Source organism: Halichoerus grypus, chromosome 4, assembly GCF_964656455.1.
Source record: "Halichoerus grypus chromosome 4, mHalGry1.hap1.1, whole genome shotgun sequence".
Classification (NCBI taxonomy): Eukaryota; Metazoa; Chordata; class Mammalia; order Carnivora; family Phocidae; genus Halichoerus; species Halichoerus grypus.
Window position 1 is genome coordinate 143193244 of NC_135715.1, and position 23505 is coordinate 143216748.

General features: G+C 36.5%; 1 protein-coding gene across 1 annotated transcript in view; it reads right to left on the minus strand.

Moving 5' to 3' along the window:
- Window positions 1-23505, minus strand: part of CERKL (CERK like autophagy regulator) — a 108812-nt gene that overhangs the window by 65611 nt on the left and 19696 nt on the right. The window contains exon 2 of the mRNA XM_036107916.2: window positions 2107-2349. Within this exon, the coding sequence (XP_035963809.2) occupies window positions 2107-2349 (243 nt within the window). The remainder of the gene's footprint in view (window positions 1-2106; window positions 2350-23505) is intronic.

Consider the following 23505-nt stretch of genomic DNA (forward strand, 5'->3'; position numbering starts at 1 on the left):
TTTATTAGAGGATTTCAACCCTGTTTTGTTTGTTTGCATTGGTTGATTTCAACTGTCAGTCTTTTTGTTTGAATCAGAAAAATCACTGTCCTGCAGGAAACTTGCCAGAGAATATGACCTCATATATTTCACAATCTCCAACTCTTATCAAAATCATTTTTTTTGTTTTTTTTTCCAACTCTTCTCAAAATCAAAGTTACAAAAAGTAACATTCCCTGAAGATTACATCCTAAAAGATACATAAATTTATTCATCTCTGTAATTTTCCTAGATTTTAATCCTAGACCAAACCAAAACATCATTCATTAAGCTGGAAAAATATTTGGGCAATGTTTTGTGTGTGTGTGTGTGTGTGTGTGTGTGTGTGTGTACATGTGGTCTGTTTTGTTTCAATAAGCCCCTCTACTCCTATAAAATTGCTTTTCCTAAATTGAGCTTTCTTGTGATGTCCTCTGGCTTATTATTGGTTTTATGGGTGAGATACATGCAGCAAGTTGCCTCTTAGGTCACTCTGCCAGCCCTTCATAAGCCCCATGGGAGAAAATTTTCTCAGACCCTCAGTAAAAGGAAGAGCTTTGCCTCTCCTAATCAAACGGCTTTCTTATTTTATAGACCATGAGTCTCATGAGTACCTCCTGCCCAAAGAAATTTAATTCTACTGAACTTACTAATTTTTTCATTTTCACTTAAACTTTTTAGAATCTCTTCTCACATGAATTTAAAATAAAACACTATAAAAAACCCACTGGTAAAGTGGAATGCTTTTAGTTAAATATATATATTCACTGTTTCCAGAGACATGAACTCTACTATGGCCTCTGTCGTTTCCTGCCTTCTTAAAAGAATCAGCTCGCCTTGAAGGTCCCAGGGGAGCTAACAAGGAAGCATGGGTTACTTAGTAACAGGGTCTCCTAGTTTTAATATGTCACTTCAGCTCCTGTCTATGGGCATAACCTTATCAGTTGGTTGCCCTTGGCCAGCTTGGGTCCTCAGTCTTCTTGATCAATGATGCCTGGCCTGCAACTTTCTAATATCATCATGTGGCTGCTCTTCATCTGGCACCCCGCTCTGCCCTGTGTCACCTTACACCAAACTGCACCATCAACTACACCAGCTGCCTCTACTCTGATCCATCTGGCAAACAGAAAGAAATGGGCTGAAAGGAAACAAGATTTACAAATGTATGAGAAAAAAAAAAATCAATCCTGAAACTCAGTTGATTATATTTTAACTAGATATGTTCTAGAAATCTAAATTGCATATTTGTATTCATGCATTTTATTTAGTATGTAAAATATAAATGTCATTTAGAAATTTCAGATACACTAAATTCATTATGAGATAATATTTTTAGTACATATATTCTCTGTCCCCTGGATATTAACCTTTAGAAAAATCAACCCTTATAGACTGTTGTCCTCAAGCCACCCAGTACATATACACACTTACCATCAGTACATATGTGGAAGGAAAATAATTCTAATAGAAGCTCAAGAGACAGGAATAGAAAAATAAGTATGCTTTCAAAAACAATTCATCTGAACTAAATTACTTAAGAACTGTGTTATTTCAGATTATCAAAGCTTCTTCATGGAAGTGGTCATTCAAAAGAATTACTGCCCAACTCATTCTAAGAGCCTAGCTTTAGCCTGATACCAAAAGCCAGATAAAAGATACAAGGAAAAAAAAGAAAAAAAAAAAAAAACAGAAAAACTACACACCAACATTGCTTATGAATATTGATATAAAAACCCTCAAGAAAATACCAGCAAACCAAGTTCAGTAACATATTAAAAGGATTATATACCATGATCAAGTAGGATTTATTTCTGGAATGCAAGGATGGCTCAACATACCAAAATCAATGTAATACACCACATCAACAGAATGAAGGGGAAAAAAATATGATCATCACACCTATGTAGAAAAAGCAGATACCAAATTCAATTTTCATGATAAAAACACTCAGCGAACTAGGAAAAAAAAGAACAAACTATTTTCACATAATCAAGGATTGTTGTACTCATAAATACAGTATCATGTTCAGATTAATAACCTACAGCAAGTAAACTGGACTCAGTAAAAATTCCCATGAAGAGTACTTACCTGCCAAAATTTTCTTGAATTGTTTAAACCATACGTCACAGTGGTCTTCACTTAAATTAATAAGATCAAGCGTAGAATCTTCTAATTTATTTTGGTCCTTTTTCAAACAAATGAAGAGTGTGATACCTAATAAAGTACCATTTCCCTGCTGCTTAGCAGAATAACGTCGTTTCAGTTTGACAGAGAATATGTCCTTGACTTCAATAAATTCTTCTTTACATTGAACATCATACTTGGAGTCACCTGAAAAAAAATTAAGTTTTCCAGTCAAAATCATTGTGTCCGTATCTTCTATGTATCAATAACAAAAAGTGAAAACCCACAAGATCTTTATCATGTTTAATTTTACTGATTGTGTTTTGTGTCAATCCCTGTGTGAGTTGGGGAGGGAAGAAAAGAAAAACTGGGTCTATTTTCCCAAGAATGAAAAAAGAGAAAATGGCATTGAGTCCCTGTCACATTGATGTCCCAGGACATTCAAAACCTGGAGATATTCAACAGAAGAATTTCAAGAACTTAAACAAAGCAACATTTCAATAATAGTAAATTAGCATTATGCAAGATGCTCCTTGGCCCTCATCGGGACAGGAAAAAATAATGGGAAGAAGACAATTCCCTAACAGAAGTGAGCTTATAACAATTATGAAAGGCAAAGTGTAAGGAAAAGGATACATACATTCCAGGTAAAGTAAAACGTGTAAAAAGGAAGCAGAGTAAGATTCCTATATGAAACACGGTGAATCCCTGCCAGTCTAGAAAAATCGATCCACCTGAATGTTACCACAGTCAGATTATATTTTAGAGTGCCATGAAATTTTACTGGCTATGTTTAACCACAGGTCAGAAAACGTGTTTTGTGGTAAAAGACCATTTCAACGGACTCTCAAAGTCGGCGTGTTTTATACTTTTAAAGAGTACTTCTAGAATTTCTACCCTGGCCAACACGGAATCACAGGGACTAGTTAACTCTCTGCCTGAAATAACTAAAATGGTGTGCAGGATACGTGAAACATGGAGGTAGCCCAGGCCAGTGGTCCCTGAGAGAGGGCAAACACAGGTACCCCAGGAGCGCCCCAGGCTACTGCCTACAGAGGGTTTCCAGGCCACCGTGTAAGTAGGGAGCCCTGACGGAGTCTGGTTGTCTCTGTGGGTGAAGCAGGAAGGAAGAGTCCAGGAAAGCCACAATGACTGAGTTCACTAGGCCAATTACTGGAGAGGAGAAAACTGCAGGGAAGTGAATTCTGCAGAGGTCCCCCTTGAATCTTCAGCTGAGTATATATGGCATATGTGAGAGGCCAGGGAGAGAGAACTACCCTAAGGACTAAAGAAAACAATGCTTTACCTTTCCTTCAATCAAAAATCACTCAATCAAAAAAGCAGGGCGCCTGGGTGGCTCAGTCGGTTAAGCATCTGCCTTTGGCACAGGTCATGCTCTCAGAGTCCTGGGATGGAGCCCTACATGGAGGCCTGCTTCTCCCTCTCCCTCGGCCCCTCCCTCCCCCGCCCCCAGCTCGTGCTTTCTCTCTCTCAAATAAATAAATAATTTTAAAAAAATCACAATGCATGCATGGGGTGCCTGGGTGGCTCAGTCGGTTGAGCATCCAGCTATTTCAGCTCAGGTTATGATCTCCTGGGTCATGAGATGGAGCCCCGTGTCAGGGTCTGCACTCAGCAGGGAGTCTGCTTGCTGATTCTCTCCCTCTGCCCCCCTCCACTTGCACTCGCGCCCTCTCTCAAATACATCTTAAAAAAAAAAAAAAATCACAATGCATGTAAGAAAGCAGGAAAAAAATGACCCATGGTAAGAGAAGAAAAAGTCAATAGAAGCCGATGCAGAGAGAGTCGCAGGGCAGAGCAGCCACACAAGGCCCTCCCTCAGCTCCCCTAGTCCTTGCTCAGACACGCTCTTCTCCATTGGAGCAAGGACTTCAGGTGCCTAAGGAAGTTGCTTCCCTGCATTCTCAGAGTGGGCCTCTCCCAACCATTCTGCAAACTATGTCCGACTGTTCCTAAAGCACACATACCATGGAAAAAGAAACAAGCCCTTTTCTCAGTGTTCTGGTGGTGGGATAAGGTGGACCCCAAGTCAATTTGTTGGGCCTGTCATTTCCTTAGAAAGCTCAGGCTTCAAGTCTGTGTATGGCGCACTTCCACTGTCACCCAGAGACATCCGGCCAGGGTCCGGGCAACACTTGGGAGGGACAAGGAGATCTTACATCCTTCTACTACCTTCAAGAATGAAAGGAAGCAGGCTTGTCAAAGGTGCTCCTTCCAGGCTAATCTTGTAATATTGATTATGACCTTGTCTCTCACACAAATTTAATTTTTTTATGTAGTATAACATACAATAAGTAAGAGCTCCAAGGAAGGATGAAAGGAAACCAAGAACCATTGAGGGAAAGAAAAAAATGGAAAGGATGAAATAAAGTCCTCTTTTCACTGGAAGATCTATATTATAATCTGAATTGTTTACCCTGTGTGTGCTTTACTTTGGCAGTAAACAATTCAATGACTGTTCTAATTTAAAGCCTCTTATAAACTGAAAATTTAAAGATACTATACCAACATCCAAGATACAACTTAGTAGTAAAAACCAGAAGAACTTCTGGAAACAGTACAGGAATACTTATCACTCTTACTATTCCCAATTATTCTAGTCAATACTATATGAAAGAAAAAGAAAAGACAATGGTGGAAGGGGCCGAAGGGAGACTAGAATCATAACTTTTTACAGATGATATCACAATATGTTTGCAAAATCCACAAGAATCTATTTAAAATCACTAGATCTAATAAGAATACCCAGTAAGGAAGCTGGTTACAAATATATCAATACCCAGGAAGAAGGCAAAATGGGGATAAAGAGATCCCATGCCAAATAGCATATTATACCTAGGAATAAATTCAGCAAAATGATCCTGGACTTGTGTGGGGGGAAAATGCAATTCCAAACATACTGAGAAACAAAGAACAGAACAAATGGACACCTATTAAGTTTTGAGATTACATTTTTTCCATGCCAGTATTCTCAGTATTAAGTAACTACTTATAATGCTATTCCAATCAAAATCTCAATGTTATTTTCTTTGATGTAAGGGGCAAGGAACCTAATCAAATGATTTGCAAATCTTCTTGTAATAAATGTATTATATTAATGAAGAAAAGGTTTTAAAAGTACAGTAATGAGGGGGGAGTATATGCCTGATCAGATATTAATATTTTGTAAAGCTGCAATAATTAAAACATCTAGGAATAGATAAAAGAATGGTTCAAAGAAACTTGTATACATTTAAAAAGTCACTAATGGGATAATGGTGGCATCTAAGCTCAATGGGAAATATTCAGTAAAAGGTGATTTAGAACGGGTTAATCTTTTGAAAAGGAAAAGAAATAGAACCCTATTTCATAATATAGACCAGTATTTCTAGATTAGAAAGAACTTTATATAACCATAAATTAGTAAAGCCCTAAGAGTGACAGTAAAGCAGACATACAGAGACTGAGATACTTCACATAAAAATTATTCAATGCCTACCTGAAACTAATAAAACACCATATGTTAATTATACTTCAATAAAGAAAGAAAAAAATTATTCCATCGCCTATAAAGACCTAAAGAACCATAAACTGATGTCACAAGCAGAAGCCAACTGGGCAGAAATAACTGCAACACATGACAGTTAAATAATCTATTTAATCAAGAAACAAAACACTTTAGTGGCAAAGTACATAAAAGACCCAAGCAGGCATTTCACAAAAGAAGAAATGCAAATTGACCAATAGACATATGAGAAAGTTCAATCTAATTAGTAATCAAAGAAATGCAAATTAAAACAACAAGATACCAGTTTTTGCCTTTTAGACTGGCACAAGATCAAAAATCATGCTCGATGATGGTAGGGGTAAAAGGAACCAATCCCAGCACTGGTGGGAATGCAAAAATGGTAACTGCTGGAGAACAAGTTGGGAATATGTATCAAAAGATTTCAAAATGTTAATTGCAGCAGTGTTTATAATAACAGAAATATTTAAAGCAATGTTCCTGTTCTTCAATAGGAGTATGGTTGAATCATAGTTTTCTGCAGCTCATAAATAGCAAGTCAGAACTCTAGAGACATTCATGGCAAGAGATATGAAGAAGTAGAATAAAAGCAAGGTACAAAGTAATCGGAGGGATTTAATTTCACTTTCATTAAAAAGGAAAAACAAACTCAAGTAGAGAACACACAACAAATTTAATACTGGTTACCTATTAAAGAGAAATATGTGGATGTAAGAGATTAATTTTTTCCTATAAACCTCCATAACTTCCCTCTCTGTAATCAGCATTACATTTATTATTTTTTTAAATGTAGAAAAGGAAAAATGCTTTAAAATACACCTATTTTTGGTCCAGCAACTTACTTTCAGGAATGTACCCTAAGGGAATAAATAATATGCACAATTTAGCTAAATGAATGCTTCCCCAAGCATTATTTGCGTGAAACTTAGAAACAAACTAAATGAGTAATAGTATTGGTTCTATAAAATCTATTCATATAATAAAATGCTATTCAGCCATTAAAATGTAGAAATCGGACGAGAAAGGTGTCTAAAATAGCACAGCATATTTCCATTACTGTTTTGTATATATTTATTGAATACATCATGTACGTGTAGTATATTTTCATATGCACATATATGTGAATATGCATATAAAAACTTGGAACAGATTGTGATTTAGTTTGCATATATGAATTTCTAATTTTTCTACAATGAGAATATTTCTGTAATCAATTGAAGAAGATGGTTTCCTTTGCTCATCCTTAAATAGTTCCTAATCATGTTAGTTGTTTTTTTAAAATTCCATTCCCTTAAAAGGATAGCTAATATTTACTGAGCACATGCTCTATGCCAGACATCACCCTAAGCCCTTTACATCTATTATCTTGTTTAATCCTCACAGCAACCCTATGAAGCGGATGCGGTTTCCTAAATTAAAAGAAATTCAGGACAGACAGCTTAAGTAACTTGTCCATGGTCATACATCTGGTAGGGGCAGACCCACGATTTCAATCCAAGCACTTTGGGGGGTCTTAACCGAAACTCCTTAAGAACACTGGGCCAATATAAACACCTCATCTGACCCTCTGGACCCGTTTTTTAAATCTAGTGAAACCTAAAACACCAGGCAAACTGTCATTGTGTCTCTACCAGCAAGACAATGAATGTGTCCCTTAACAGAGCAGTACTTGATCAGAGACTGAGGTGACCTTCGAAGAAACGGAAAGTGAGATTGTAGCAACCAGGAGCTCACAGAGTGAACATTCTCAGAACCCCTGTAACTCTGATTCCTAGTTCCTGCTTTCCTTGCTCAGGCTTCTCATCTCTTTTCCTGCATTTGCCCACAGATTCAAATTTGGGGTTTTTAAGTGAATGGTCTCTTTGCTGAGGTGACAAGAAGAGACTAAAAGAAAGACCTACAGGTTCAGAGCAAAGGTTTACCTTTTATTTGAAAGGAGAAGAAGGATAATTGATCTGTGAATAAAACATTTAACAAATTTCTAACAGTAGACGATTGTTCTTCACCCTTTTTCTCAGCAGCTCTATCAATCTCTCAGGTACCAGTTTCCTACGTAGAATTTCTGATCTGTTATTTCTGCAGTGTTAATCATTTACGAAAGTAAATCCACCCAGTTTTCTAAAATGGGATTCATTTAATTTTGAATATAACTGTTTCCTAACACTTGAAGATGTGTATAGTATTACAGCTTTTACAGAAAACTGTTTTTTCATTCTGAATATGGTCCTCAGGAATAAAACTTGTTAGAATTCTGTGAACTTGAATTTAAACTGTTTTTATTTAAAGGCTTGGAACTGCCTAACTATTGTTTAATCAGACTAATCAGGTATCAGATTAGGTGGTGCTTTTCTAGGTCTTTGTTTTTGAAGTTCTTAAGATACGAGCAGTAGACCAGCTGGCTCTGTGGGACAGCGGAACACTGGTTTCCCAGACTTGAAAGAGAGCGAAGGCTAAAGGTTCCTCAGGTTTCTAGGTGGAAAACCCTGAGGCTAACCCCCCAGTGAAGGCTGAAGGTTCTGGAGATCATCTGATAGGATAAACTGAAAAATCCAAGGTCATTGTGTCTCCTCAATCCCCACTCCAAAACACTTACTCTTTGGGACACACTTAGAATACACAAATATTTATGAGAAACGAGATTAAAGGGGAAAAAACCATTCTGAGAGAGAAGACTATTGCTATGGGTCTATAAAATCGACCACTTCTCTATACCCTTTTGTAGTAATACCTTAGGAATAATTCAGACTCACTTTATTCTCCCTGTCAACCAGAAAAAATACTGCTTTTTACATATAAACTATTTATAAATTTATAAACGCTAAAAAAATTTTGGTCCTGTATCTCTGCTTAAATTTTCATACACAAGAGAGCTGCTTGGATCTGCATGCTAGCCACTGCTGTTATAATACAACCAATTTCCACCACAAATAAAAGCAAGTGTTTTCACAACTGTATGCAAAAGCCACATTTCCATGTACAACCGAACACAGGCAGACAGCATGTATAAGAGGAGTTAAAAAAAAAAAAAAAAAAGGGAAACAAAACTTTGGGGCATGTATTTTAAATGCAACTTTAATTTTACCTTAATGTTAAGAGATCACTTTATTGGTGAAAAATGTGGAATAAAACTTCATCCATAAAATAATATCTGATAACAGTAGATAAAAATATGGAAATCCTCTGTATACTTTTTTTCAGGTTTTGAAAACATAAACCTTACAGATGACATACAATTTTTCTTTGTGGCATGTGGTTTATTATTTGAAATCTATTGGTTCATTAGTATCATATTGGTTATAGCTAGTTGTTTCAGAACATTAACTGTCCTCTCACATTACTTACAGAGATACTGGGGACCATCTGTTCTTGCAAGGGATTTAAGTATATGTCTATTGGATATCATGCTATTTATTTAATTCAGCACCCACTTCCTATTGTTGTATTTTCTTGGGGGAAAAAGTCAATTTAATTACAGGGAATAAAGATAACCTCTCCTAGCAGGTTACCCCGTCACCATGAGAGCAAAGCAGGACCTGCTCAGAGTAGGTTACAGCGGTTAACAAGAAGAGTAAAACCAGCAACACTTAAGAATATTTAACAAAGGTTTAACAAAAATAGAACAGTGAATGGCACTTTTAAAAATATTACTGTAAGCCTAGGGCTTGTCTAAATCAATCTTGGCACATCTGTCTGATGCAGACCGTAAACAGGATTAGAGCTGGATTTATCTGCTTGGCGCTAATTGTGCTCACAGTTTCTGCACATGTCCACTCTTTAAAATACTGCCTGAAAAACAGGTCTGCCTGATAGATGGCTCCCACAACATAGTGTATACACACGCTTATGCTATATTAGATGGTTAAGCAATGTGATGTCTAACAATTTTTTTTTTGGCTCTTCAGAATTACTTATCTAATCCCCTAATTAAAAATACAAAATTCTGTTTGAATACACCACATACTGAGATAAATCTATGAAGCAGGGGACCAATAAATTTGAATACACTTTAATTGTAAGAAGAAAACACAATTTAATTGTTAATAATCAGGTTAAACCAGGGTTTAAACAAATAGGGCTGCTCCTGTAGTTTACTGAAAAACCCTCACAATGCATTACTATCCTCAAGAATTATGACATAACATTTGTTAGCCGAGAAAGTTTCTAAATACGTACACATATCAAGAGTGACAAGAAATAGCATTCTTATCTAGTAAAAAAAAAATTATACAGGAAATTTTTAACTTATCATTTACAGGGAGAAATAGAGAAACTGCCAATCCAATACCCAAAACTCACATTTTTATCACACCAAATAAAAAATTAATGCTCAATTTCTGTCTGCAGTTTTTTCTACTTAATTATTTTTATCACGTGTAAACAGCTTAGATACTTTTAAGAATTTAAGCACCTGGAGATACTTAGGTATTTCTTTTAAGAAGTCCAAAATGAACTCATCAGTCAAAAAAATAAAAGTATGTCTTTGGTTTGCAGATTTGAAACACAGACGACACGTAATTCCTTATTCAAAACAACATTTAATGTCTAAGATACAAAGTGATGTTAGCAATTTTAAATTACTTGCTCTGTTTAATCAATCATGAACACCACATAAAACTGATACTTTAAAAAAGCATAAAATTGAAAATTCAGGTTAACTTCCAATCATAGACAATTTTCTGTTCTAAAGCTTTACCTTCATATGTAACTTATATCTTGGCAAGCTTGTAGAAATCAGTTTTCCCCTAAATTTCTACCATTATAAAAAGGTACGTCTATACTTTTACTGTTATTTTATACATACAAATAAATCATCAGGAGAAACTGGCAAATTAGGTCAATCATTTCAACACTTAAACCAAAACACCCATCAGCAGTTCTCAATGTAGAGTCTCAGAGGTTCTACAAGGTCAAAATGATTTTTATACTACTACTAAACATGCTAGTTGCCTTTTTCTTTTTTTTTTTTAAGATTTATTTATTTATTTGACAGAGAGAGAGAAAGCACAAGCGGGGGGAGCGTCAGGGAGAGGGAGAAACAGGCTCCTGCCGAGCAGGGAGCCCAATGTGGGAGTCGATCCCAGGATCCTGGGATCATGACCCGAGCCAAAGGCAGACGCCTAACCAACTGAGCCACCCAGGCACCCCGCTAGTTGCCTTTTTCACCACGTTGGCATTTGCACTGAAGGTGCAAAAGTGGCAAAAAACTCTGGTGTCAGCATGAATCAAGGCAGTGACACTATCTTTTACCAGTAATTCTTGCATTCTTCACCAAACCTTGAACTCCCAGTTTAAAAATAAAAAGGTCCATTTTGCTTAACTGCCCTTGATGAAATAGGAACACTAATTTTTAAAAAATCTCTACCCTGGGGGGCAACTGGGTGGCTCAGTGGGTTAAGCTCCGACTCTTGATTTCAGGTCAGGTCATGATCTCAGGGTCATGAGTTTGAGCCCAGAGTGAGGAATTACGCTCAGCAGGGAATCTGCATGAGAGTCTTTCCCTTTCCCTCTACCCATGAATGCAGGCACATACCTCTCGCTCTCTGAAATATTAACAATAAATAAAGTAAATAAAAATCTCTACCCTGGACTACATTTCTTTTTAATATTATGTGAGATGAAATGGGAAATATGCTTAAAGCAGTTCTGCTACAAATGAAAGTGAGGATTCTCTCCAGGAAAGGCACTTATACAATTTGAGTTGCAGTTGAACTAGCTGGTTTTGTGGAAGACTATTTTTATTTCAAAGATCGACTGGCAGACAGACTATGGTATTCAGAAGTATTTGGCAAACGTTTTCTGGGAAATGAGCAAAGTGAGCCAGTCACTCAAGAAAAACAACTAAAAATGTTTGTTGTACTAATGACAAAATTCAAGCTTTAGAGCAAAAATGAAAATTTTACAAAACCTGTATCTATGACAATGAGCTTGACAGCTTTCCTATACAAGAATTTTCTCATGAGACTGGTGGTCATATTAATATATCTGATATTTTTTAAATATTGGGTAATATAATGTGTCAACATCTGGCAGCTCTATTTAACTTAGTACATACACCAAATTTTCCATATAACCAGTGCAGGATGTAATAAAATCATGCACGAGTAAAAGATTCATTCAAAGTGCAAGAAAGACCAATAAATTTTCAAATAGACTACAAAGGTTCATTAGAATGTTTCCAGATTCAAGATTGTCACTAACCTTAATAAATTGGCACTTAAGTTCTGTTGTAGTTTCAAAGAAGGATAGCCACAATTATCTGAAAACATTAAAATACTTTCCTTCTTCCAAATACGCATCTATGTGAAAATGGATTTTCCTTATAAACTTTAACCAAAACAACATATTCACAGCAGATTGAATGTAAGCACAATCTTGAAAACTCAGCTGTCTTATATTAAGCATTTTATTAAAGTCAACTAAGTTTTCTATTAAAGACATTTGAAAAAATCTAAGATAATGAAGTAGCATTTTTTTCATTTTAGAAAATATTGATAAAATATTTTATGCTAAAATGCAATGGATTTATTACCGTTATATTTAATAAATACTTTAAATGTCTAATTCCTAATAAGTACCAATGAGTATAATTTATATAAACAAAAGCTCTTTGGGGTTTTCAATAATTTCAGACTGTAAAGTGATCCTGAGACTGAAAAGCTCAAGAACCCCTGGTCTGTAGTATGGTGAGCATAGGTCTAACCTTAAGAAAATATAGCCTAAAGATTGCATGATTCATGCATTTCATCTTTAATCACCTTGAATCAAATATCTAAAATACTAGATTATTTTTAGACTCTGCTTCGAGTCCCTATTACATCTGAAACCTAGCAAAATAAAAGTACATTTCAAGATTTCATATTCTATATTTCATATTCATTGATCACATTCTAAAGCAGGCCTTATCACGCAATGTGATTGGGTTTGGTCATTTTCACTTCCGTAGGAGCACTAATGTGCTCCTTTCATTGGGACTATTTATTCCTCAACTTTATGATCTACTTAGATATTTGCCTCTGTCTGTATTTTATATCTCCACTTCCGTCTCAATTCCCTAGGAAAAACATTTATAAACGGCACCAATATAAAATAGGGCCTTGACATCAAAAACTAATGATAATGTATGGTGACTAATAAAATTAAAATAAATAAAAATAAATAAAATAGGGCCTTGATTCATCTTAACCTCATACTCTAGTCATTTGGGGGGCATTATCAGTTCAGGTATGTGTATCAGTTCATGTGATATACAGTTTATATACATCACTCCGGATGGCCTTTGTGCATATACCCCTTGAACCTCAGAAGTATGGTAATTGGTCTTCCTTTTTCTATTCTCAGAAAATCACTTCAACAGTATCTTAATTGTCCTCCTCGTCTCTAATCTCTGTATCCTAGCACCCAGCTCTATGCTTCAGACACAGGCTTGGCTTCCAATAAAAGTTTGTCATTGACTATCTTTACCATCAGTCAGATAATATCTCAATCATACTGTATGCACTTCAACCTCTGAACCTTTGCTCCTTCATTTTCCAGCAAATGGAAGGTCTTCTTGACTCCAGTCTTTTCAAACATTAACCATCTATCAAAGCACATTAACAAACATCCTTCATTTCCCAGTCCCTCTGAGATCCCATGGCCTGGTACGCAGTTGAGATTCAGTCATATATCAGAAATTCCTAACCTACCAGAGTATGAAGGCACAAAGGTCTTTCAAAGCCTTTTAAGAACTTAAGTTATATTTTTTTTCATACTAACTGATGGTTCAAAAATGGTAATGGGGGAGGGGCTAAAGACGAGACTGTAATAGTTTAGGCTAAGCCCAAAAGTTTATTATTTCAACATATTTGAACACCTGCTATATTCCAGGCACTTTTGTGTGTACGTTAAAGTCACTCTGGAAAACAGTATGGAGGTTCCTCAAAAAGTTAAAAATAGAGCTACCCTATGACCCAGCAATTATACTACTAGGTATTTATCCAAAGGATACATAGTGATTCAAAGGGGCACATGCACCCCAATGTTTATAGCAGCAATGTCCACAATAGCCAAACTATGGAAAGACACCAGATGTCCATTGACAGATGAATGGATAAAGAAGATGTGGTATATAAATATACAATGGAATATTACTCAGCCATCAAAAAAATGAAATCTTGCCATTTTCAACGATGTGGATAGAACTAGAGGGTATTATGCTAAGCGAAATAAGTCAGTCAGAGAAAGACAAATACCGTATGATTTCACTCATATGTGGAATTTAAGAAACAAAACAGACGAACATAGGGGAAGGGAAGGAAAAATAAGATGAAAACAGAGGGAGGCAAACCATAAGAGACTCTTTACTACAGGAAATAAACTGAGGGTTGCTGGACGTGAAGTGGGTGGGTGGGGTAACTGGGTGATGGGCATTAAGGAGGGCACTTGAAGTAATGAGCACTGGGTATTGTATGCAACTGATGAATCACTAAATTCTACCTCTGAAACTAATACAGTATGTTAGTTAAATCGACTTCAAATAAAAAATTTTTTTAAATGCTAATATGAATTTGACAATCTCCATGGACAACTGTTTCTATGAGAACAAAAGTTAAGGAGTTTTTCATCTTTCATCGCCTGGAACTTGCTGGGCTTTGGGAATAGGACTATATATATCTGAGCCAGAGTGATAGCTTCTGTTGCCAGTGCCTTAAAAAAGCCTGGGTCTGGACCTTCTGCTTGGTAAAGGGCCTTATATTTCAACTCCCAGACACTTTTTTCTTCTGAGGAGCTCAAAGATTGTCACACCAACTTTGCTTTCACCTCTGCCATTACTATCAATCAACACCCTACTGTGCAGATCAGATCCCCCATTACCTCACAGTAGTCACAATGAGCCATTACAAAGAGACTAAGTAGTTATTTTTACTTGATAAAGAGACCCATCCTAGTACCAGAGAGGAAGGAGTTCATCTGAGGAGCCAAGACAGCTCAGGAACAGAATGCCACAATCCTGACCATCCAGAAATGGCCTGGAAGAGATTCACCTGATCAGCCTCCAGGAAATCTGTACTTAAAATCAGTCTACTTTCCTGATGCCAGAAATGGCACCCCTGTAGTCAAGGAATCACTGCCTGTGTGGGAGGAAGGGAAGATAAAGAGAAATTGCCAGAAACTACATACACTAACCGTACAAAAGCAAACTTAAAACAAATACACATTTGTTTTTGTGTATTTAAAATAGCCAAGATATGGACACAACCTAAATGTCCATAGATGGATGACTATAAAGAAAATGTGATACACACACAAACATAGAATATTGTTCAGCCATAAAAATAAAAAATCTTGGCTTTTGTGACAACATGGATGGACCCTGAGGACACTGTGCTGAGAAAGGAAATATCAACGACAAATACCACATGATCCCACTTACATGTGGAATTTAAAAAACAAAAACAAAATTGAGCTCATAGACACAAGGAACAGACTGATGATTACCAGAGGTGGGGGGGGAGGTGGGCAAAATGGGGGAAAGGGGGCCAAGTGGTATAAACTTCCAGTTATAAAATAAGTCATGGAGAGATAAGGTATAGCGTGGTGACTATAGTAATCCTATACTACATATCTGAAAGTTGCTGAGAGTAGACCTTGAAAGTTCTCATAACAGAAAAAATGTGTAACTATGTATGGTGATGGACATTAACTAAACTTACTCTGGTGATCCTTTCAGGATATATACAAATATCCAATCATTATGTCCTACACCTGAAATTTCTATGTTCTATGTCAATTACATGTCAATAAAAAAACAAATACACATAATCTGAGATTTTCTAAAAATATTGGTAAACATTTATTCATTTGATAAGGATTTGTAGGCCCTAGATTCAGTGGAGACAAAGGAAAAGTGATACCCAATTTTAATATAGCTTATCATGGTTTTATTAAAAATACCAACTAATTTTCAAGACAAAGTTCATGTTTATTTTTAATATGCTAGGCACATGGGGGATATGGCCTTTATTTCATTTTCACCATCAAAAGCAAATAGTTGATAAACATATTTGGTTTCTGTTTTGTTTTTGGCATTCAGAAACTTTGGCTAAGTAAATCCAGCGAGAATTGATTCACTAAGAAAAAAAAAATTACAATGAAATTACCTATAAAATGTAGTCAGATTTCCTCATTTATTTTCAGTTGGATGTAAGCAAAATGTAAAGAACAAGTTTAAGTCTTAGTAAACACACACACAAACACTATAAATCATGCTAGTCAGTAGATACCACCTAGGCTTCTATTCACACAAAATATGATCCTCTACCCGATACTTGAAGTAAAAAAATTTTTAAACTATTTTGGAGTAGAAGTTAGAAGTTAATTTTTTTTTCCTGAAAAATCTTAAAAGTGATTCAGAGTCCAATAGGCAAACAAGCTCAATGTTTGACCTCGGTGTTCTACATCTATAGTATTTAATGCAAATGTGTTCCTAATTAAAGAGTTTTAAAATAGTTTCTCCTCCATGCATTTCCTCCTACTATATTTTCTACCAGATAGTATGACCATAAAAAGGCAAAATTAAAGGTAAAAGAAATTGCTACCTGAGAGTGTAAAAATTTTGGAGAAAAACATTCTAGATCAAGCATGTTATATATTTAGCTACACGATACAACATGTAATCAAAGCAAAACAGCTTACGGGATTACAGCAAGGCCTCTCCTCTGCGCTGTCCTACTACTGTCAGGTTTTTTTTAGGAAGATAAATTTGATACCAATACGATGTGACACAACTGCATCAAACCTCAATTTCACTCACAGTGAGAAGTCACAGGATTAAACAGCACTGTGCAGTCTTTCAGAAAAGTTTATTGCTTCCAGATGGATTCAAGTTTCCTTTCAGCCCTGATTACATCTAATATGCACAGGGTGCCAACATTATAAAGGACAGAGTCAAAAATATCATTTATAGAGACAGCAAGGGGCGGGGTGCAGGAACGTTGGCTCCCGAAGAGGTTGTGCTAGTCAGGGCCGGACGGTTTTAAGAAATAACAAACATTTAGTAGAAAACACCGTACCATGTAAATGTCTTGAATAATGGCTGTCCCATAGAAAAAGCACAAATCTACAACAAAGTATCCATAAAAGGACTCCTAGCTCAAGCCGCACGCTCTCTGCCCCCATGTTGGGTGGTGCCATGTGTCACACCACATGAGGCTTGCTACCAAGATGTCCACCTGTGCCTGTGTGGCAGAAACGGCATCCGTGTTCATTTCACTTACTAGCACTGCTGAATAGAAGCCACTGTGATCCAAGAAAGACCTTCAAAAATACGGACTGCCTAAAGGTGTGTTTGCTAAGATTAAGGCTGCAAGGAAATTGCCGCTTGTATTTAAAATAGCATTTTCTTATGCTACTTGAGTATCACTACAATAAATAAAATCCCCTCCATAAAACCCAAAGAAAGCACTCCCCATAATGTGAAATAAAAAATAAAATCACATCTGCTCTATCTAGTCCGGGAGAGAAAAGCAATAAAAATTCATAACTGAAGAATGATTTCAGTCTGTAGATCAGGGGGCCAACTTTTTAAAATACAGTAGAACTCCAATAACATTTCCGTTTTCTCATTTTCTTACATTCAATTTTTCCAATGCTCTGAAAAAGTCATACAAATTATAAATCTGATTGACTGTAAATGTTAAACAATTTATTATGTAGCCTCCAAAAACAGATTAGCAACTTAAATAAAATTATGGTCTCAAAGCACAAAAGAAGAGAAAAACGATTCTTTTCTAAAAGTATATAAAATCTTTCCTGCTGGAGTACCACTGGGAAAAGTAGTACTCCAATAATTCTACTCATACCTAACTGTCTCCTGTGGATATCCAACCAAAACTAAGACAAATAACACGACAGCACTTTTATTACATTTTCTTTAGAGAGAAATAAGTTCCTTTATATAAGGCATATAAAGGATATTAAAATTTCAGGTGGTTTTAATAAGAATTATTCACTTGTATTTTCAATTTTATAAGTGATACTTAAAATGGATAGAAATATTAAATTTTTCCATTTTAATTAGATTAAAATAGTGGCAATATCCTTGATCAGTTACTTGAAATACTCTAAGACACAGGGTGATCAGAAAAGGATCGAGTTATCCTAAAAAGGGGTTTCAAGTTACATGCCAAATCAATAACAGATCAATGAAACAGGTTCCAACCGATTAGGCTACCCAGCACTAGAGTAGATAATGGGCTTTGTGTCCGCAGATGACTCATCCCCATTAAGAATTTCTGATATTCTGAATATTAATGTGTTTGAACTATCACTAATCAAATAATATTTTGTTTTTGACAATGGTTATTCTTAAATTGGTTATTCTTAAACACACTCTTCTAAATAGCACATATTTGAGCAAAAAAGGATTTAAGCTTCATTCCTTCCTTCAATAATTGTTAACTGGACACTTTCTACATGCTAGACTGGTTCTACAAAGAGATCTTCCCTGACCACTCAATAAATAATCACTGAATAAAGATCAGAAAAAAATATAAGGGAACAAGCCATGTAGATATAGGTTTAGAATCTCTCATTTGCAATTGCAAAATCCCCAAAGCTCTGAAAATTGCACATTTTTTCTTAAATCATTTGGGAGCAAAACCTGAGCTGACCTCATTTTGTAGCAAAACTAAAGCCAAACTGACAATGAGATTTTAAGTCTTTATTTATCCCACTTAGCTTGGATATTCTTCATGTTTCATTCAGAAATATTAATATTTGATTATGGGATGCTACTGAGGCTCATTATGCTGTTACATACACATATAATATATGCCCCACATTAGCTTTCTAAAATTAGTAAACATCTGAAGGGCACCTGGGTGGCTCAGTCAGTTAAGCGGCTGCCTTCGGCTCAGGTCATGATCTCAGGGTCCTGGGATCGAGCCCCGTGTCAGGTTCCCTGCTCTGTGGCGGGGGGAGGGGGTCTGCTTCTCCCTTTCCTTCTGCTTGCAGCTCCCCCTGCTTGTGCTCTGTCTGTCAAATAAATATTTTTTAAAAAAATAAATAAAAAATAAAATAAGTAAACATCTGAATTTTAAGACCTAGCTGGTTCCATAGGTCTCTGAGCAAAGGGAACAGTAAGTAACAATACTCCACGTCAGAAATGATGTTTCATACTAACACAGTGGCAGTGATGCTGCTCAACTTTGGATTTGTTTCAGGAAAGGTCACCAGATTTGTTGATAGACTAGATGCAGAGAGAGAAAGAGTAGAATCTAGCACATTTCCAAGTGTTTTGGGCTTGGGCAACTAGAAGGATGAAGTCTTCATATACTAAGATGGGAAGACCCACAGGAAGTGCATAGTAGGTTTTAGGACGAAATTGGAGTTTATTTTAGAATATGCTAAGTTTGTGAAATCTATTAGAACTCTACGTTGACAGCTAAGTGGGCAGTAAGGTTTATAAATCTGGAATTCTGAGATGTCTGGACTAAAGATATAAATTTGAAGGTCATCAGCATTTAGATAGTATTAGAAGCCACCAACTTGAGGAGGTTGAACCAGAGAGAGAATGAAAGACAAGAAGTCAGAGGACAGACAGGGGAAAATGAGGACAACTAAGAAAGGAAACTGAGAAGGAGAAGGTCAGTGGGACAGGAGAGAACCAAAAGAGTGACATCCTAGAAAGTAAGTGGAGAAAGTTGTATTGAAGAGCACATTGTGGTATTTTAAAACTGTGCCCATAGGTCAAAACAGATGAATCCTGACTTTGACAAGTGAGCTGTAGGGTGATGGGAGTCAAAAGCCTGATCATAGAAGATTAAAGAAAGAATGAGAAACAAAGTGGAGACTGTAAATGTATAATTAGTCTAGACTAATAAATGAGGGGTTGTGGGAAAGGCCAAAGAAATGGGACCAAGTACTCTATGTGGATTATCTTAATTAATCCTCATAATAGTTCTGAAAGGTAGAAATTATCTCACTTTATAGATGAAGATGTGCAAATTAAGATTAGTGTGCTAATGATTTAATGAAAATGCTAGATTTTGATTCTAAGCACATCTGATTATCAAAGCTCATCCTCATACTATTGTGCAGTTTCCTATGAATTTATCACACAAAATAAATATTGAGAAAATGGCAGTCTTCCCAGAAAGGACATTGGCATGGGAGTTAGGAGACCTTAATTTTAGCTCTAGCTTGGTCACATATCTTGAGGCTAATCCGTTAACTTTTGAGCTTGATAGCTCATTCCTAAAATAAGGCGATGGGAACAGATTAATTTATTCATTCAACAAATATTTATTCGGTCCTTATTTGTTGGATAACACTATTCTAGGTGTTAAACAGTGGTAAAAAATAAAAAAAATTTAAAAAGGCAGGAACTTACCCTGCAGTAAGGAAGATGACAAATAATCTAATGTTTCTTTCAGCTCTAAATGCTTTAATAGTTATTTAATAAATATTAATAGATAAATTTCATTCTAGGCTAGTGCCAAGAAGCTTACATTTACTCTATTACTGAAACCTTACAGCACTGTAAGCTAGGTGCTATTATTATATCCCATTTTACAGAGGAAGGGGGAGGGAGATAAGCTGAGAGTTTAATCACTTGCACCAGTCACATACACACACACACACAGAGGAAGTGACAAAGCTTAAATTCTAACAGTACAACTCCAGAAACCCATCCTTCAGTCGCTCTCAATAGCATGGTTAGTTACTATTATAATATTTCATTTTACTGGTGCTTAACTTTCCTTTCCTGTTATTTTACTTTTCTTGATGGGTCTCTAAATGTTCAAAATGGAAAACAGTGAGGAGTAAGAGAAAAAGGAAAACAATGAAACTGCAGAAGTCTAAGTGAATAGTGATATAAAGTTTAAAAAAAAAAAAAAAAATCAAGAAAACCAAAGTAGTACAGTAACATGAACAAAAAGAGGTCTGGAGGGCACACAAGGAAAGAGAGCCACAGCCCCACCAGATACCACATGCCCAACTGTATAAGACGACAGGCCTGGTCAACCATGGCTCCAGGCGTTGCTCTAACAAAAGGATCTGGCTTCTCCTATTCTCTCACATCACCCAAACACATTGTCCACCTATTAACCCTACTGAGAATCAACACTTCTAATAAACCTAACAAAGTAAATACATCCCCTAAAATATTTCAGAAAGGAGCCCTAGATACCTTCTCATACTTTTTGTTCCAACCACGTTAAAAAGTTAAGTTTTTGAGGGTTGAGAGCTGAAATCCTTACAGGAAAAAGGAAAAAGGAGGCAGAGAGGAGTCTCCTGGTCTTACTACCACCGAGGCCTCCCTCTGATTTTCAGCAAAGGGCCAGTATTGAGCCCCTCCCTTTACGTTAGGGACTTCCAGGTGCATAGGGAAACCTCAGTAGCTGGGAGCCATTTTATTTTCCCTAGATTCCAACAGAGAATGGGATATTAGAGTAACTGGATTTCTCACTTTGCAGAACTGTTCTTAGAGCTAGCACTTTTCCTAGTATTCTGAAGACCGTATCGCTTTATAAATTATAGAAACAAATGTATTATCCATCAATAATCTATTTAGTTTCAAATTTTGAGTAGCTACTATATGCCAGGTGTTTTCTGAATGAAATAGTGATTGAAAGATGATTAGATATGGCTCTTTCCCTGTATTGTGGGGAATGAAAGCACACTGGGTAGCTAACCATTGTGTGGAACTTCACCAGATTATTCCCAAATTACTGTTTCACAAAAGGACACTGAGACCCACTGGAGATTTTAAGAAACAACCACCCAATCCGTCTCTCTATTCATCATTCTAGTTTTCCACCTAGAGTAGCTTTTCAACAGAGATTCAGATTCATTCATGTTCTCTATAGGCCTCTTCAAAAATAGTCTGCATTAAAAGGTAAAATTAGAACTCAATTGCCCTCTGAGAAACATGCTTTTATTTATATTTTGTTCTATATAGTCTTCATTCACTGAATTTCTACACTGAGTGCCATTTACACATATAATCAGAAAAAAAAAAAAACCATTTAAAATCTGTAGCTTTTACATTGCCTAAAATTAGCTCTCCATTCCATATTTCTGTTTTTCATTAATTTCTATTAGGCAGCTAAGAATGATGGACAAGAAAATACTGTATTCAGAGTATCAGCTATTTCCCAAATTCTCAGTAGGTATAATGTTAACACTACGGAATAAGACTTCTCCTTCTTTGCCAAATTATCTCACTATACGTACCTTCCTCTGAGGTGCTAGTGCCGTGCAAGGAAGCGAGCAGTTCTTACGGCAACTCGCAAGGCACAGAAACCCCGGGGATGGAAATCACGGTCAGGTGCCTGCCAAGCTAGGCACTCACTCAGACACTCCATCTCATTTGACTATAAATTATTTTCAGGTTACGGTGAGAATTTAAAAAAGACAGGCATCCCTAATTCTTGATTTTAGAGAATACCAAACAGATCCTCAGAGAGGCGAAAGGGGCTTATTACAGATGTAAATGGCAGAACCTTAATTGTAACCTAAGACCGGACTTTAAAGCTCATATTCTTTCCTTTTGTTCTATAAGCTAGAAGGACTTGTAAAGAACCATACTGTAATTACAACAGTATTATTATTGCTTTATAATGCTTTATAATTAGGCTTCAAGAAGATACATTCATTCCATAGAACGGGTTCACATTTCAGTGTATCTTTTGCTGTCTCTCTGAAACCTCAAGTGTTAAAAGCAGCACTTCAGGTTCTATGAAGAAAAAGGTACGAGGGGCGCCTGGGTGGCTCAGTCGGTTGGGCATCCAACTCTTGATTTTGGCTCAGGTCCTGATCTCAGGGTCGGGAGTTTCAGCCCCACATTGGGCTCCACTCTGGGTGTGGAGCGTACTTAAAAAAAAAAAAAAAAATGGTACCAAAGAGAAGCAGCAGAGATAACCTCTTCTGAAAGGGGCTGGAATCCAGGATCTGCCTGTTACTACCTATAGTAGTAGAAATTACTTAAAGTAGTAGAGAAATTACTTAAAGTCTTCCTCTTCTGTTTTCTCATCTAGAAAATTCAAGTGATAATAGCCTCTACCCTCGCAGAGTTGTTTTGAAGATTCACTAGTTAGTAAGATGCTGGGAGCAGTTCCTGGCACATACAATGTCCTATACAAGTGTTGGCTATTATTACCTGAAATAATTCAACAAACCATTTGCAATCACCACACCAATACCTGAATTAGATAAACCAGAAAAAGCAGCATGTGTGACAGATGATACTAGGCAGGAATGATTTTAGTAGGACTCTACCTTACACTTAGAATACAAAAATGCTGTGGCCTTATTTCGAGTTTACAAAGGTAGCTCCTATTAGCCGGGAGCATCATGAGTGCCTTCCCCAAAGCAGACTAGGAAACCTCCCTCGGTCAAAGGGTCTACTGAGGCATTTATTGAATAGGTTAGAAGGAGAAAAGTAGGAATTGAGAGTATAGAAAATAACGGACAGCTATATTAGAAATAATAGTAAGAAATGAAAATCACTGGAAGTTGATTTGCAGGCTACCACTACTCCCACTAATCCTAGTTAGGCGCAAGTATTTTCCCCAAATACTTTGAGAAATGTATCAGGTTCAGTATGTATCCATCCTGAGAGGGCTTATGTGCCCCACTCTCAAAGTTCCTCCTCAATGCCTCTGTAGGATGGGTTAGGATGGGATGACAGAGTTTTTGAGAAACACTAATGAGTACGTAGACAGAGTATGGAACCGAAATTTGATCACAATCACCTGGTTTCATCATCTTGTGGTTCTTCTTTGGATCCTGGATTTTGTTATGGAAACACACAGACTGGGCTGAGGAAGAAAACCTTCACACACTCTAGGACT